General features: G+C 23.8%; 1 protein-coding gene across 4 annotated transcripts in view; it reads right to left on the bottom strand.

Moving 5' to 3' along the window:
- The window catches only part of LOC117166967 (NPC intracellular cholesterol transporter 1-like), a 39,744-nt gene that overhangs the window by 18,410 nt on the left and 4,352 nt on the right, over positions 1–16,982 (bottom strand). For all 4 annotated transcript variants that reach the window (XM_033351469.1, XM_033351472.1, XM_033351471.1 and 1 more), the window contains 6 exons: positions 14,076–14,250; positions 13,740–13,986; positions 10,420–10,499; positions 9,894–10,341; positions 4,880–5,125; positions 618–920 (listed from right to left, as the gene is read on the bottom strand). In XM_033351469.1, the coding sequence (XP_033207360.1) occupies positions 618–920; positions 4,880–5,125; positions 9,894–10,341; positions 10,420–10,499; positions 13,740–13,986; positions 14,076–14,173 (1,422 nt within the window). In that variant the 5' untranslated portion in view covers positions 14,174–14,250. The remainder of the gene's footprint in view (positions 1–617; positions 921–4,879; positions 5,126–9,893; positions 10,342–10,419; positions 10,500–13,739; positions 13,987–14,075; positions 14,251–16,982) is intronic.

The following is a 16,982-nucleotide window of genomic DNA, read 5'->3' as shown; positions in this document are numbered from 1 at the left end:
CCAAGTGGGGAACCTTACATAACGGCTTCGTGAGGTTCTTCGCTTGGGGTGATTGCTAGAGAGATTGATCAGCAACCTGGGTCGGAGCAGTGTTGCGGAACACTACTCCTTTCCCCTGCCGAGTGAGTCACGCCTACCCCGAAAGGGAAATGGCTTAATGGTATAATAATAATAATAATAAAATAGAGAATTTTTCAGCTAAAAGATTTTGAAATTAAGCATTATAAACTGAATGATATCATAATTTAAAAAGATATCAATTCAACTAATTGTTTAAAAAAACTGTTGAAATCGAATTTGGACAAATTTTTCTTCTGAAAATTTGTCAAATTCCCGGTCAAGAAATAAATTCACTGTCATTTCCCGGTCTCAGAAAATTCCCGGTCATTTCTCGACTTCCCGGTCCAGCGGCCATCCTGCATTCATATTGAATTTACTGGAATTTTCTCGCTATGATAATAAAAAAAAATTCTTCATATAATATGCAACATTTTTAAATCACGAGATTTACTCTAACATCGATTTTTAAAAAAATTTCGAAAATGAACCGAGTTTCGGAAAATCAATCATTATCCAGTTTCAACTCTCTTGTTTTCAAATGAAATGAATTAACTTACAGTGGATGTACCAATGATGAAAGCAACAACATCAGTGAGAGAAGTGATGGAAATGGCAGATCCAGCATGGCTCAACATTAAAGCGACCTTTTCTGGCAAAGGTCTTAGACGATTTGATTTTTCAGAGAGCACTTGCTCCCAGGAAGCGGCCATCACAAAAGTATCGTCGACTCCAAGGCCCATCAGCATAAATGGCAAAGAACTATGGACCGGGCCGTAAGGAACTCCAAAGAGAGAGCAAATTCCTATCGCAGCTAGAAAAGCAGCGCCAATGCATAGCAGAGCAATGAGGGATAAACCAAACTGAAAAGAAGATTCACTAAATAGAAAACATTATACAAAAAAAAGACATAAAAAAAAGAGGCAATCCATTTTTAAAATAAAATAGTTCAATTTTCGACAAAAAACATGATTTTTAAACCAAATGAATTATTTTCTACCAAAAAAGACAAATTGGCAACAAAATAGTTAAATTTGCAACTGAACAGATGAATTTTCAAACAAGACGAATAAATTCCTATCAAAAAAGATAAATTTTCGACAACAAAATTAAATTAGTTAAATGTTTAGTTAAAAAAATTAATTTTCAATAAAAAAAACTAATTTTTAATCAAAGAAATGAATATTCAATCACAAAGACTAATTTTTAACATAATAAATGAACTTTTTCAATTCAATTTTTAATTTTTAAATTAATCTACAACAAAATAGTTGAATTTGCAACCAAACAGATGAATTGTCAACCAAGAAGATAAAAATTCTATAAAAAAGGCAAATTTTCGATAAAAAATCCAATTAGTTAAATTGTTAGTTATAAAAATTAATTTTCAATTTTAAAAATCTAATTTTTAATGAAGGAAATGAATTTGCAATCAAAAGATTAATTTTTTAACATAATACATGAAATTTAAAGCAAATTTTAACATTTTTGGACTATTTTTTACCGTTTTTTTTCTCAGGTTTCTAGTTAGTTACTGCTCGAAATAAGCCTATGTGGCCGTGCGCTAATGAATAAAGAATAATTAAATATGTTCCTAATTCAATATATGAAATGCTAAAAATTCTTAAGATTTCTAGTCGAAATTTATTAAATTTTAACAAACTAGTTTGATTTTTAACCCAGAAAGAAGAATTTTAAAGAAAAAAAATTCAATTTTTAACAAAATGCAAGAAGAATAAATTCCTATCAAAAAAGACATATTTTCGACCAAAAAATTAAATTAGTGAAATGTTTATTAAAAAAAATTAATTTTCAATAAAAAAAACTAATTTTTAATCAAAGAAATGAATATTTAATCACAAAGATTAATTTTTAACATAAGAAATGAATTTTCAAGCGAACTTTTAATTTTTAAATAAATTTACAACAAAATAGTTTAATTTGCAACCAAACAGATGAGTTTTCAACCAAGAAGATAAAATTTCTAACAAAAAAAAAAACAAATTTTCGACAAAAAAATCAAATTAGTTAAATTTTTAGTTATAAAAATTAATTTTTAATTTAAAAAAATATCATTTTTAAATAAAAAGTTGCATTAAAAAACAAAAGTTGCACTTTTAAGCAAACGAAATAAATTTTTAAAAGAAAATAGTTGAGGTTTTAACCTAATAGTTAAATCCTCAATCTAAAAGGACGAACTTGTAACAAAATAGTTGAATTTTTTAAAAATAATTTATCTTTCAATAAATTTGTTAACCAAATAGATAATTATTTAACATATAAAGATAAATCTTCATCCAATAATATTAATTTCCTACCAAAAGACGAATTTTCAACAGTCAAATTTTTTTAGAAAACATTTGAATTGTAAAACGGAAAAGATAAATTGTCAATATGAAAGTTAACTTTAAATAAAGAAAGATAAATTTTCCACCAAATAGACGAACTTTCACTTAAAATAGATATTTTTTTAACTAAAGATGATATCGTAAAATTTTCAGTTTCAAAAAATAATTTTCAACAAAAAAAATTCAACCAAAAGGACGAATTTTCAACAAAATAGATGAATCCTCAACAAAAGAGATGAGTCTTCAACAGGCAAAATTATATTTCTATGCAAAAAGACGAACTTCCAAAAATATAGTTAAATTTTTAATCAAAGTGATAAATCTGTACCAAAAAAAAATTATTAACAAAAAAGTTCAACTTTTAACTAAGTATTTGAATTTTCAACAAACAAAAAAATGATTTTTTTCACCAAGTTTATTTTCTACCAAATAGTTAAATTTTCAAAAAAATCGTTTGAATTTTAGCAAATAGATGAATTTTTTACCAAAGTAGTTGAATTTTTAACAAATACTTATTTTTCAATCAAATAGTTTAATATTTATTTGAAATCTAAAACAGATAAATTTAACCAAAAAAATACGAATTTTCAACAAAGCAGCTTAATTTGCAACAAAACAGTTACATTTCTAACCAAAAAAAGGATGAATTTTGAGTAGTTACATTATCAGTTTAAAAAATGAATGAATTTTTAATTAAAATTATTTATCTTCGAAAATAAAGAAATTTTTAACATTTAACCAAATAGTTCAATTTTCGACAAAAAATATGATTTTTAAACCAAAATGAATTATTTTCTACCAAAAAGACCAATTTTTAACCAAATACATAAATTTTCATCTAAAAATATAGATTTTCAACATAAGAGTTCAAAGTTTAACCAAATAGTTAAATTTCCAATCCAAAATATTCTTTTTTTAACCAACAAGGTTGATTTTCTACAAAAAACACGAGTTTTCAACGAAATACATGAATTTTTAACCGAATAGTTAAATTGCCAGATAAAAAACATTGATTTAAAACAGAAAAAATCAACATTAAACCAAAAGTTTCATTTCCAATCAAAAATATGATTTTTTAACCAAGAAGATTAAATTTCTACCAAAAAGACGAATTTCCAACAAAATGCAGAAATTTTCAGCTACATAGATGAATTTTTAAATAAAAAAGATTAATTTTCAACGATATAAAAGGAATTGATAAATTTTCAGTAAAAAAGAAATTATTTTTAACCAAAAACGAAACGACTTTTTAACAAAATAGTTACATTTTCAACCAAAAGAATAATTTTTTTAATAAAGTAGTTCAACATTCCACTAAACAGTTCAATTTTTTATCAAAAATATCAATTTTTAACTAAATAATTCCATTTTCAATAAAAGAAGTAAATTTTCAAACAATTGTCGAATTTTTCACCAAACGAGATGAGTTCCGAACAAAAAAAAACTATTTTATACCGTATATTTGCGAAAAAAATGTCTACGAAATTATGCGTATTGAGATATTTTTCCTTTTATTTCTGATTCTGATAATATCTGAAAATATTAAACGTTTATTTTCTCAAAAAACTCACACTTATATTTTTTACCAATTTTTTGTTAAATATGTACTTTTATTAGGAAGGTATCTTGTTATTTTTATGTGGACTAAATAACTTTTCTGAACAGGAGAATTTTTTTCATAAAATTTAGAAACAAAAATTCTCACGGCCTCAAAAATGATTTGGCCTGAATAAAGCTGATTGAAAAGAATAAAGAAAATAGGGTTTTCTAGAAAATATTTTTTTTATATTTTGAAAATTTGAGAAAAAAATAAAAAGGATTTTCTGGAAAGCCCTATCTTTTTTCAACCTAGAATTGAGAATTATCTACAAAATAGTTAAATTCAACGAAAAAAAATTTTCAACAAAGTAGATTAATCCTTCACCATTTTCAATTAAAAAAAAATTTTCAGACAAGAGAAAAAAAATGTCAACCCAATTTTAGAACTTTTAAGTCAAAAACAAGAATTCTCTGCAAAGCAGTTAAATTTCCGAACAGAAAATATGAATTTTTTAACTAAAAAGTTCATTGTCAACCAAACAGTTGAGTTTTCTATCAAAATAATATAATTTTTAACTAAAAAAGACGAATTTTCTACAAAACGGAACAAAAAATATAATTTTCAATAAAAAAAAAAACAATTTTTAACTAAACATTTTCATTTTCTATCAATAATTAAAATCTTCAAACGACGAAATCAATTTTTAAAGAAGTAGTTCAACTTTCAACCAAGTATGTAGTTTAATTTTCTACCATTAAAGAGAAATTTTCAAAAAATACATCGATTCTCAAACAAATAATTAAGTTTTCAACAGAATAGTTGATTTTTTAACCAAATAATTAAATTTTCAGCATACAAGAATAAACCCCTCGCAAATTGGCAACGTATTTTATGAAGAGCCCCTGAATAAAATGTATTTAAAGTATCAACTTACTCGCCACTCGACCCAATTGAAGTTGGAAAGTACCATCTGAACATAAAAGAACATCAAAATAATTCCTATACTTAATTTGTCCACATCTTGAAACATAGTTGAGGCACTTATATCCCCGAAACTTCTTCCAGCTTCATACCAGAGATTCAGAGTCTGATTATCGAATTCTCGAGACTTTAGAAATTCCTTACTTTGCTCTAGGTTTTTCAGAAAGGCGAATTCCCAACTCAGAACGTCTTTTGTTGCCTGCGAAAGATAAAAAGTTTTGATCTTAAAATTAGGGGAAATGTATAGAGTATCATTGGTAGAAATAAAAAGGGATGACGGGAAAAATTCATTTTTAAAGTTCCCTGATTTTCTCAAACTAATATTTTATTTTTCCTGATATTATTTGCAGACCAAAATTCTAATATTGTAGGATTTTTAATATAGAATCTTTTATAAGTGAAATAAAACAATTTTAAATTTTTATTTATTATGCAGTGATTAAAATTGACCAATATGAATTAGTAATCCGATCAAAAAGTCAAATGAATTGAAAAAAATTAGAAAATATTAAAATGATAAGGACTTTCTGATGAATTAAGCAAAAACAAAACAATTCAGAAAAATACATTAAATTGAGCTGAATTGAATGAATGTAGAAATATATATTAAATTACTGAATTATTTTTAAGAAACTCTAAAATCCCTTAGAATTTTTTGAAATACCCTAAAACCTTTCAAATCTTTTGGAATCCCTTCAAATTATTGAAATCTATTGAAAATTGCTTGTATTTTTCTAGATTCACTCAATTCTACTCGATTAAATGGATTTATTGAATTTTTTTAATTTATCCTGAAGTCTTTTAAAATTAAATGAAATTCTTATGCAATTTATTAAATTCCTACAAACTCCTTTAAATTTTCCTGAACTCATTTCAAATTCCCTGAATTTAATGCATTTTTCAAATATTTTTTTATTGTTTTCAGTTCACTTACATTTTTTTTAATTTACCATAAATTTTTATAAATTTTGTCGAATTCTTCTCATTTCCCTTAAAATCCTCTAAATTCACTCTTTAAATGAAATCAATTCAATTGTTTGAATTGTTGCCAATTCTTTTTAATTCTGTTGAATTTAACTTAAATTGTTTTGAAGTCTTCTAAATTTATTCTGAATTCGTTCAAAATTTACATAAATTCGTAAAAATTTTCATCCAATTGTTTTTAATGCAGACAAACATTAGTAATAAATTAAACATTTATAAATTTACATTTTAAATTGTTTTATTCGATTTATAAAAGATTCTATAATAAAAATCTTACAAGATTAGAATTTTCGTCTTTAAATGTTAGTCAGGAGAAATGAAAAATTAGTTTGAGAAATGTCAAAGTATTTTAAAAATCTTTCGCGGCCCCTCCATTTAAAAATATTTTGCGAAAATTTCATCAAGATTTCAAAGGTTTTTAAAATTATCAACTTCTAAGAATTGTCCATTTACGTTGCTACACTTCTGATCCCAGACTAAGTCGATCTTTCATTATTTTAGTATTTTTTATGAATCTCAGTTTGCTCTAATTAAATCATTTTTAGGACAGGGAGTTTCTGTACAGAAATAAAATTTGACTTGGAAACAGCGAAATTCTGTTGTTTTTTTTGCTAAGAATTTGATTTTAAACAGAAAATTCAACCACTCTACTTTGGTATAAGACATATATTTTTTTGGATGAAAATTCAACTATTTGGTTGAAGATTCATCATTTTTGTTGAAAATTTATCAGTTTGCAAGCTAACCTTCTTTTTCAAAAATTCTTCTGATCAGAGAAAAAATTCAATTATTCGAATTAAATATTTATCAACTTTAAAATTCACCTTTTAGGTTGGAAATTAAATGAACTTGTTTGAAAGTCAAAATATTTTGTTGAAAATTAATTTTTTTTGTAATATGAACTATATAATTGAAAACTTGTTTTTTCCTTTGATAAATTTTGTTGAAAATGTTTTTATTTTCTGGTTGAAAATTATTATTTATTTGAACTGAAATTTTTAACTATTATTCCAGTTGAATAGTCCATAATCTTAGTTAGAAATTCATCTCTTTGGTTGAATACTTCTTTTTTGACTAAAAATTTAATCATTCAGTTTTTGGTTGAAAAATAATCTTTTTTAGTTGAAAATTCATCTTTTTGATAAAAAAATTCAATTATTCTAGTTCAAGATTCATTATTCTAGTTAAACATTTAGCTTTCTGGTTTAAAATTTAACTATTCCAATTAAATATTCACAATTTTAGTTTGAAAATTCATCTCTTTGGTTAAACATTAATTTTTTCAATTACAAATTCAATTATTTAAGATTTAATTGAAATTTTCTCTTTTTTAGTAAAAATTAATTTTGTTGTTGAAAATACAACTATTTTATTTGAAGATTCATTGTTTTAGTTGAAAATTTATCAGTTAGGTTGAAAATTGAACTATTATCCTCAAAATCCGTTTTTTTTTTGTTAGGTTTTTTTTGTTAGGTTATTTTAAAAGATTCCAAGAGAATTTCAATTATATGAAGGGACTTCCAAGAATTTGGAGTATTTTTAAAAATTGCAAGGAATTTAAAAAGCTTTAAAAATTTTAAATTATTTTACAGGCTTTCAAATATCTTGACGTATTTGTAAAAATTCCAAATAATTTCCAAGAGTTTACCAAATTTTCAATGTATATATTTCAAAAAAATTGGAAGGATTTGAAATATTTTAGGAGCTAAAAAGAGCTTTAAAAAGATTCAAGGAATTTAAAAGATTTTCGGGTATTTTAAATTCTTGAGAATAAGTTTTTTTAAATCCATTATAATGCTATAAAGTTTCATGAAATTCTATGAAATTGTACCATACTTCCTCAAATTTGTTTAAAAAATCTTTAAAAATCTCTTGAAATTTTTTTAAGTTCTTGAAAATTACTCGGAATTTTGAAAAATATCCTAAAATCTTTTATGTCCTTTAGAATCACTTCAAATGATTGAAATCTATGATAAATTCCCTAAAATTTTTCCAAACTTTTGAGAGCTCTTGAAAATGCCTAAGAATCTTTAAAAATTACTTTATTAAAAAATTAGAAAATTTATTTTTAACAAAATATAAGGAACTTTTAACAGAATGATTAAATTTTCATCCTAAGTGATGCATTTTCAACTTAAATTATGAATCTTGAAGTGAAATAGTTGAATTTTTAAACAAACAGATGAATTTCCAACTAAACCTATGGAATATTCAATCAGAATAAGTTCAATTTTCAGTTAAAAAAATTACTTTCCACAAAAAAACTAACTTTAAAAAAAATAGTTACGTTTTCAAACAAAGTGATGAATTTGCAACAAAAATTGTAAATATTTCACTGGAATAGTTGAATTTTGAACCAGAAAAAGCAAATATTAATTTTTTCTACTGGAATATTTAAAGTTTTAGTTGAAAAAAATTGATTTTCAACAAAGTTGTTACATTTTCAACCAGGGGCATCACTTTTTTAAATCGAATGAAATTATTAAAATAAAAAAACTTGATATTTCCTGCGATCAGAAGTAAATTCCCGGTTTTCCCGTTACTTTAAAATCCCGGTATTCTAAAATCTTTTAAGTCTTGTTAAGTTACTGAAATCTGTGAAAAATTCCCTAAAATTTTTCCAAACTTTTGAGAGTTCTTGAAAATACCTAAGAATCTTTAAAAATTACTTTATTAAAAAATTAATAAATTAATTTTTAACAAAATATAACGAATTTTCAAGAGAATAATTCAATTTCCACACTAAGTGATGAATTTTCAACCAAATAAATCCATACTTTTTATTAAAAAAGATCAGAAATTTAATAATAAAATAGTAAGTTAAAAAATTAATTTTCAATGAAACTGATGAATTTCCAACTAAACCCACTGAGTATTCAATCGGAATAAGTTCAATATTCAGTTTAAAAAAATTACTTTCCACAAAAAAAATAGTTACGTTTTCAAACAAAGTGATGAATTTGTAACTAAAGTTGTAAATCTTTCACTGAAATAGTTGAATTTTAAATCAGAAAAAGCAAATAGTTCATTTTTCTGCTGGAATAGTAAAATTTTTAATTCAAGTTTAAATAGTTACATTTTCAGCCAGAGATCATTTTCGACCAAAAAGATGAAGTTTTGACCAAATCTGCGACATTAGATAAAGTAGAAATCACTTTTCTAAATTGGCTAAAATCATTAAAATAAAGAAAACTTTAATTTTTCTGCGATCAGAAGTAAATTCTCGATTTTCTAATTCAATTCCCGATAATTTCCCAGTATTCTAAAATCTTTTGAGTCCTTTAAAATCACTACAAATTACTGAAATCTGTGGAAAATTCCCTAAAATTTTTCCAAACTTTTGAGAGCTCTTGAAAATGCCTAAGAATCTTTTAAAATTACTTTATTAAAAAATTAATTTTTAACATAAATCAAATAAATTTATGAATCTTAAACTGAAATAGTTGAATTTTCTACCAAATAAATCCATACTTTTTATTTAAAAAGATCAATTGTTAACCCAAACTTAAATAATAAAATTTTAATTTAAAAAATTAATTTTCAACCAAGCAGATGAATTTCCAACTAAACCCACGGAATATTCAATCGGAGTAAGTTCAATTTTCAGTTTAAAAAATTACGTTCCACAAAAAAAAAAACTAACTTAAAAAAAAATAGTTGCTTTTTTTAACAAAGTGATGAATTTGGAACTAAAATTATGAATCTTCCACTGGAATATTTAAATTTTAAGATGAAAAAAATTGATTTTCAACAAAGTACTTACATTTTCAACCAGGGATCAATTTCTCAACCAAAAAAATGAAGTTTTTACCAAATCTGCGACATCAAATAAAGTAGAAATCACTTTTCTAAATTTACTAAAATCATTAAAATAAAGAAAACTTTAATTTTTCTGCGATCAGAAGTAAATTTCCGGATTTCTAAATAAATTTCCGGTATTTTCCCGTTCACGTCGCCACGGTGCCTAAAAAAACTTACCTTACCCAGTCGGCTGTTCCAGCATCGTTGCCCATCTCCTCCATGTTGATATTAGAAAAATTCACATGAACCATAAATTCCGTTTTTACAGCACTTGCAGAAATTATTCTTCCTGATGCATCCCTCGTTACTCCTCCCAAAAGTTGACTGTAATTCATCGGATGTCCTAATGTAGGACTCAGCAGAGTCGAGTTTAGTTTTTTAATTATATCTTCCTTGGATTGCGTTCTAATTAGGTGGGAATCAAAGTCCCAAATATCGAGAATGCTGAAGAAAAGACAACCCTTTTGGAAACTATTGAAAATCGAGCAGTAGGTTTTTGAAGAGGCGTGGACACTCGGTTCAAATCCTGTTTTGTTCATCCGTACTGCAGGCTCCTCGTCGAAAAAATCATCGTCTAAGTCCCCGATGTCTCTTTTTTCTCTAGTATTGACTTTTGTTATGATTGGAACTCTATAAATTGGAAAAAATTAAAGCAACTTTTTTGGAAACAATGTGGAACATAAAAAATAAAAATTAATGATTCTTTACTTGAAGCAGACGTCTGTCCAGGCAACTTTAGGATCATCTTCTGATTGAGCAGCTATGATGCGTTTTGTTATTTCATTTAGCTGAAAATTAAAATCATTGTAAACTAGAATAGTTGAATTTTAAACCAAGGAAAATGAGTTTTCAACTAAGATAATGAATTTTCAGCTAAAAAAATTGAATTTTCAAGAAGAACAAAATACATTTTTACTAAAAAAGATAAAGTGTCAATCAAAAATTAAATAATTGAATTTTTAATTTAAAAAATTCATGTTCAAACAAACAGATGCATTTTCAACTAGAAATATGGAATATTTAATTGGAATAAGATAAATATTCAAATAAAAAATTACTTTACAATCATCTTTTGATTGCGCAGCTATTATTCGTTTTGTTATTTCATTTAGCTAAAAATTAAAATCATTGTAAAATACTTTAAAGTCCAAAAAACTATCAAAACAGGGCAATTTAAGTAATTGTTCACAAAAATAGAGGAATAAATTCTTTTAAATCAATTTAAGGTATAGGTACCATATTGAATTCAATATGAAAAAATAGTGGAATTTTGAATAACGAAAATTACTTTTCTACCAAAAGAAATGCATTTTCAATGAAAGAGATAAGTTTTTGACGTAAAAAAGTCGAACTTTTCATACTAAAGTTGACTTTTAACTCGAAAAGATTAGTTTTCGACAAAAAATTTTATATTCAACCAAGAAATTTGATTTTTCAACAAACAAATTAATTTTAGACCAGGCAGTTGCGTTTGTAACCAATTAGTTGAATTTCTAAAATGAATCTTGAGTCCAAAAGACGAATTTAGAACAAAACAGTTAAATTTTCGACCTAAAAAGACATCTTCCGAATAAAATAATTGAATTTTTAATCAAATGATCGAATTTACAAAAAAAATTATATAACACCGACCAAAATCATTAAAACTTTTAACTGAACAATTGAATTTTATACCTAAAAAGACGAAAGTTCAAGCGAAAAGTTAAATTTTCAACCAACAAAATATTAATTATAAGGAAATAGTCAAATTTTTAACAAAATAATTACATTTTCAACAACAACAAAGATACATTTTTAACCAAAAATGAAATAGTTAAATTTTTATTTAAAAAATATAGCAGTTTTTAAGGAAAAATGTAATTGTTTATATTTCAACTAAAAAATATTTCTATTTTAAATATAAAAACTGTTCAATTCGACCAAATGAGACAAATTTGCAACAAAGTAATTGAATACTTAACCAAAAAAGATTAATTTTTAAACAAAAATAATAATATTACAACGAAATAGATGAATTTTCAAACCAGAAACTTCATTTTCAACCAAATAGTTGAATTTTCAAAAAAACTTAATTTTTATTAAAAAAACGCATTTTTTGCAAAATAGTTCAATTTTCTTCAAAAAATGAATCTTTAACGGATAAAATCATTTTCTAACATATAAGTCCAACTTTGAACCAAGAAGTTTAATTTTTAAACAAAAAGACTGATTTTTAGCAAAAAGAAAAGAAATTTACAACAAATACTAAATAATATTATTAAATACTAATAAATATTTTTAACCAAATAGTTAAATTTTCTAATTAAGAGAATCCATTTTTTTTAATTCAAGAAAATAGTGGAATTTTAAATCAATCAATTTTATTTTTAAGAAAGTAGTTTAACTCACAATCAGGTAGTAATTATCGATAAAAAAAGATTATTTTTAAAAAAAGAATTAAGTTTTCAACAAACTAGTTTAATTTTCATTCAGTAAAGATGCATTTTTACCATATAGTTGAATTTTAAATCATTTTCAACTAATTAGTTGCATTTTTCTATCCAAAAAGACGAATTTTCAATAAAACAGTTAAATTTTTAACAGAAAAAATTACTTCTATGAAGATGATGGACTTTTCAACAAAATAATCAAATTTTCAACATAATAGTTTAATTTTTAATCAAATAGTTAAATTTATAACCAAATAAGATGAATTCTAAACCAAAAGTGGAATGGTTAAATTTTCAGGTTAAAAAAAATTAATTTTCATCCATAAAAAACGTATTTTTAACAAACTAATTACGCTTTCAATCAGAGATGAATTTTCGACTGAAAGGATGAATTCTCAATGGAAAATGTAAATTTGATATTTTAACCAAAAAAGGTTTTAGTTTGAAACCGAAAATAGTTTAAATCGAGAAAAAAGAAGAATTTTCAAAAAAAAACAGCTGAATACCCAATCAAAACCGATTAATTTTTAACCAAAAATTATCAACTTTCTGCCAAAAGAGATGAATTTTTAAACCTAAAGACGAATTTTCAAGAAAGGAGTTGTATTTTTAACAACAAAAAATATAATTTTCAGTCAAGAGAGAAAAAAATATATTGTTGAATGTTTAACCCCAAAATGCGAATTTTCTACAAAACAGTTGAATTTTAAATCCAAAAATATGAATTTTTAACAACAAAATAATAATAACAATTTTAAACCGAATAGTTGAATTTTCTACTGAAAAAAAGAGAACCTTTGACCCAAAAAGACAAATTTTCGGACAAAAATTTAACTATTAAGTTATGAACAAAAAATAGAATAGTTATTAAAAAATAAAAATAAATAAAATCAAGCAAATTCTATAAATATTTATAAGAACTGAAGAGATTCAAATAGAATTTTAAATAAAATTTTTTTTAGAAAATTCGATTTTGAAAGATTTTAAAAATAAACTTTAGAAGCCCTTGACAAATATTCGAAAGATTCTGAGAGCATAATCAAATTGTCTTAAAATTCCTGAAAAAATTAGAAGATTATAAGTCAGTTTTTAACAAATTTAAAATAATTTTTCAAAATTTTGAGAAAAATTCGAGTCAGTTAAAAATATTTTTAGGAATCTAAAGATTAGAAAAATTTTTAAACTAAAAAACAGTTTCGAAAATTTATGAATTATTTTTTGATTTCTTCCAACCTTCTACATATCCCAAAAATCGTGTTAGAAGACTCGAATTTTTCCTAATATTTTGTAAAATCCTATAAAATAACAAAGAAAATATTTATATCACTTTCAACAAAAATTGATAATACTTATTTCCTTGTTCTCAATTGTATTATTATTAGTATAATTTTGTGCTCTTTATGGTATTGGAAACAAATTAAAGTAACTTCAATATTTGCATAATTAAAAAAAAATTGAAAAAGAATTAAGTATTACATCAAAATATAGTTTGATTCATTTTTAGAAAATATTTCATCTCAAAAAAAATTTTTTATACAGAAATCGTCTGTTATTATTTGAAAAATTATAAAAGGAAGACTAGGTTTGTAAAATGAATACCTCGTAAAGAGCATTTGCAGTTAGTATATCATCCCCAGTCAATATAAATGTTTCGAGACGTTGAGCTTCTCCAAATTGAGATATGAGCCATTCTGTGTCTCGAAGAAAATCTGAATCTGGTGGAACCCATAATTTTAGGGGATTCTTTTCCTGTCTGAATCGATAAAGACCTACGAGACAAAGTGCAACTCCAAATAGAGAGCCGATTATCCATCTTTTAGGATGTCGAGTGATTTTCAGACCCAGGCTGTAAACAAATCAATTTTAACAATAAATTTAAGGGCTTTAAAAATAAAAAAAAATTGTTAAAAGTAAATTTTTTTCTTGTGCTCTTACTAATAGAAAAAGTATTCAACGGATTGCGAAATTCGTTCTGGTATTAATTGTATATATTCTCCAACAGATTTCTTGTGAACGATTTCTTCTGGTTCCATTTTTTCATATAGGAGTAAAATTTAAATTTTGAGAAAGGTCATTTTGAAAAAGCCAGATTTAATTCAACTTTTCAAACCTGAAATTATAAAAAAATGTTAGTCAATCCTTCACAAAAAAAATCATATTAATAACAATAATAACTGTTGCAATTAAAGAATCAACATATTTTCATTTAGCTACAACATAAGTATTTCAATTATGATTTGTCCTTTGCTAAAAGCATTTTGAGAAGTGATTTAATAAAATAAGACCGAGTAAAAAAGAATTAAGTTCAACTAAAATAAAAAAAGAGTAAACTGATTTTTAATTTCCCTGGTCGTTATACATTTTTGTTCCATGCAAAATTTTAATCCAAGAAATTAATGAACTTGCAATAAAATAGTTAAATTTTTACCCAATGAAATGAGTTTTCTACTAAAATTAGGAACCTTCAGCCAAAAAATAAATTTCAAACCGAGAAGATTAATTTTTTACCAAAAAAGACGAATTTTGAACAAAATACATGAATTTCAAACTGAAAAAATTGTAATCCAAAATAAAATAGTTATATTTACAGTTTAAAAAGTTCATTTTTACCATAAAGAAAGAATTTTCAACAGAGTAGTTACATTTTCAAACGAATAAATTATTTTCCAATCAATAAGAAAAATTTTTCATCAATTTAATATTATACCACAAAAAACGAATTTTCAACAAAATGCATGATTTTTTAATCAAATAGTTGCATATTCAGTTAAGGCATTTTTAACAACACACGAGGTATAGTTAAATTTTCAGTCAAAAATATTTTTTTAAAAAGCATTTCCAGAAATATAATAAAATATTTAATCAAAGAAATGAATTGTCAATGAAAAAGATTAATTTTTTACCAAGAAGATAAATATTCTACTACAGTTTTGAAATACAATTGATAAATGTCAATAAAAAATTAATTTTGAACAAAATAGTTGAAATTTTAACCAAAGAGATGAATTTTCAACCAAAAATATAAATTAAAAAAAAAAACGAATTTTCAAGATAATACATGAAGTTTGAACCACAAATATAAATTTTTTACAAAAAAAATACGAATGTTCAACCATAAATATAATTTTTCAACCAAAAAAAAACGGATTTTCAAGATAATAAATGAATTTTCAACCACAAATATAAATTTTCTACAAGACGAATTTTAAACCATAACTATAAATTTTCATCTAAAAAATATTAATTTTCAACAAAAAATAAAACAATTATGTTTTCAGTTAAAAGAGTTATTTAAAGAAAAAAATAATTGACAATATAGATAAATTTTTAATTAAGGAAATGAATTTTTAACTAAAAAAGATCAATTTTGAACCAAAAATCGAAAAGTAATATTTTTTATTGGAAAAATTAATTCTCAACCAAAGAAAAACGTTTTTTAAAAAAATATTAAATTTTTTAACGAATGAAATTATTTTTAAGAAAATACATGAATTTTGAACTACATTTTATGGATCACATTAAAAAAGGAATTTTGAGCGAAATAGTTGAACTTTTGACCAAAAAGATGAATTTTCAACCATAAATATAAATTTCCAACCAAAAAAACAAACGACTTTTCAAGAGAATACATAAATTTTCAATCACAAATATACATTTTCTATAACAGCAAAAAATACAAATGTTCAAACACAAATATAAATTTTCTACAAGACGAATTTTAAACCATAAATATAATTTTTCATCTGAACAAGATGAGTTTTCAACAAAAAATGGAACAATTATATTTTCAGTTAAAGAAGTTATTTAAATAAAAAACTAATTGACAACAATAAATATAAATTTCTAATTAAGGAAATGAATTTTTAACTAAAAAAGATCAATTTTGAGCAAAAAATCGAATAGTAATATTCTCTATTGAAAAAATTAATTCTCAACCAAAGAAAAACGTATTTTAAAAAAATATTTAAATTTTTAACGAATGAAATTATTTTTAACAAAATAGATGAATTTTGAACTACAATTGATGGATCTCATTAAAAAAGGAATTTTGAACAAAATAATTGAACTTTTACAAAAATACGAATGTTTAACCATAAATATAAATTTTCAACCAAAAAAAACAAACGAATTTTCTAGACAATACATAAATTTTCAACCATAAATATACATTTTCTATAACAGCAAAAAATACAAATTTTCAACCACAAATATAAATTTTCTACAAGACGAATTTTAAACAATAAATATAATTTTTCATCTAAACAATATTAATTTTCAACAAAAACTGGAACAATTATGTTTTCAGCTAAAAAAGTTATTTAAAGAAAAAACTAATTGACAACAATAAATATAAATTTCTAATTAAGGAAATGAATTTTTAACTAAAAAAGATCAATTTTGAGCAAAAAATCGAATAGTAATATTTTCTATTGAAAAAATTATTCTCAGGTGGAAAAAAACGTATTTTCAAAAAATTTTTAATGAATGGAATTAGTTTTTAACAAAATACATACATTTTCAAATTGATAAATTTTTAATAAAAAAAATGAATTTTAAAGAAAATAGTTCAACTTTCGAGCAAAGAGATGAATTTCCAAACATAACGATTAATTTTCTACCAAACAGTACATGAACTTTCAACTAAAAAAGATAAGTTTTTAATCAAAAATGGAAAATTTATATTTTCAGTTAAAAAAATTTAATTCTTACAAAAAAACAACAAATAAAAAAAAATTAAATGTTAAACCCCTACACTGTCAGTGACACATACATATGGGCAAAAAAAGTCGTGCTACTTTTGCATCATGTGGGCATTTCAAAAGGAAATTATTTATCGTGATC

This window comes from Belonocnema kinseyi, chromosome 2, assembly GCF_010883055.1.
Source record: "Belonocnema kinseyi isolate 2016_QV_RU_SX_M_011 chromosome 2, B_treatae_v1, whole genome shotgun sequence".
NCBI lineage: Eukaryota > Metazoa > Arthropoda > Insecta > Hymenoptera > Cynipidae > Belonocnema > Belonocnema kinseyi.
The sequence above is the reverse complement of the archived record's forward strand: the minus strand, read 5'-3'. Positions and strand labels throughout refer to the sequence as shown.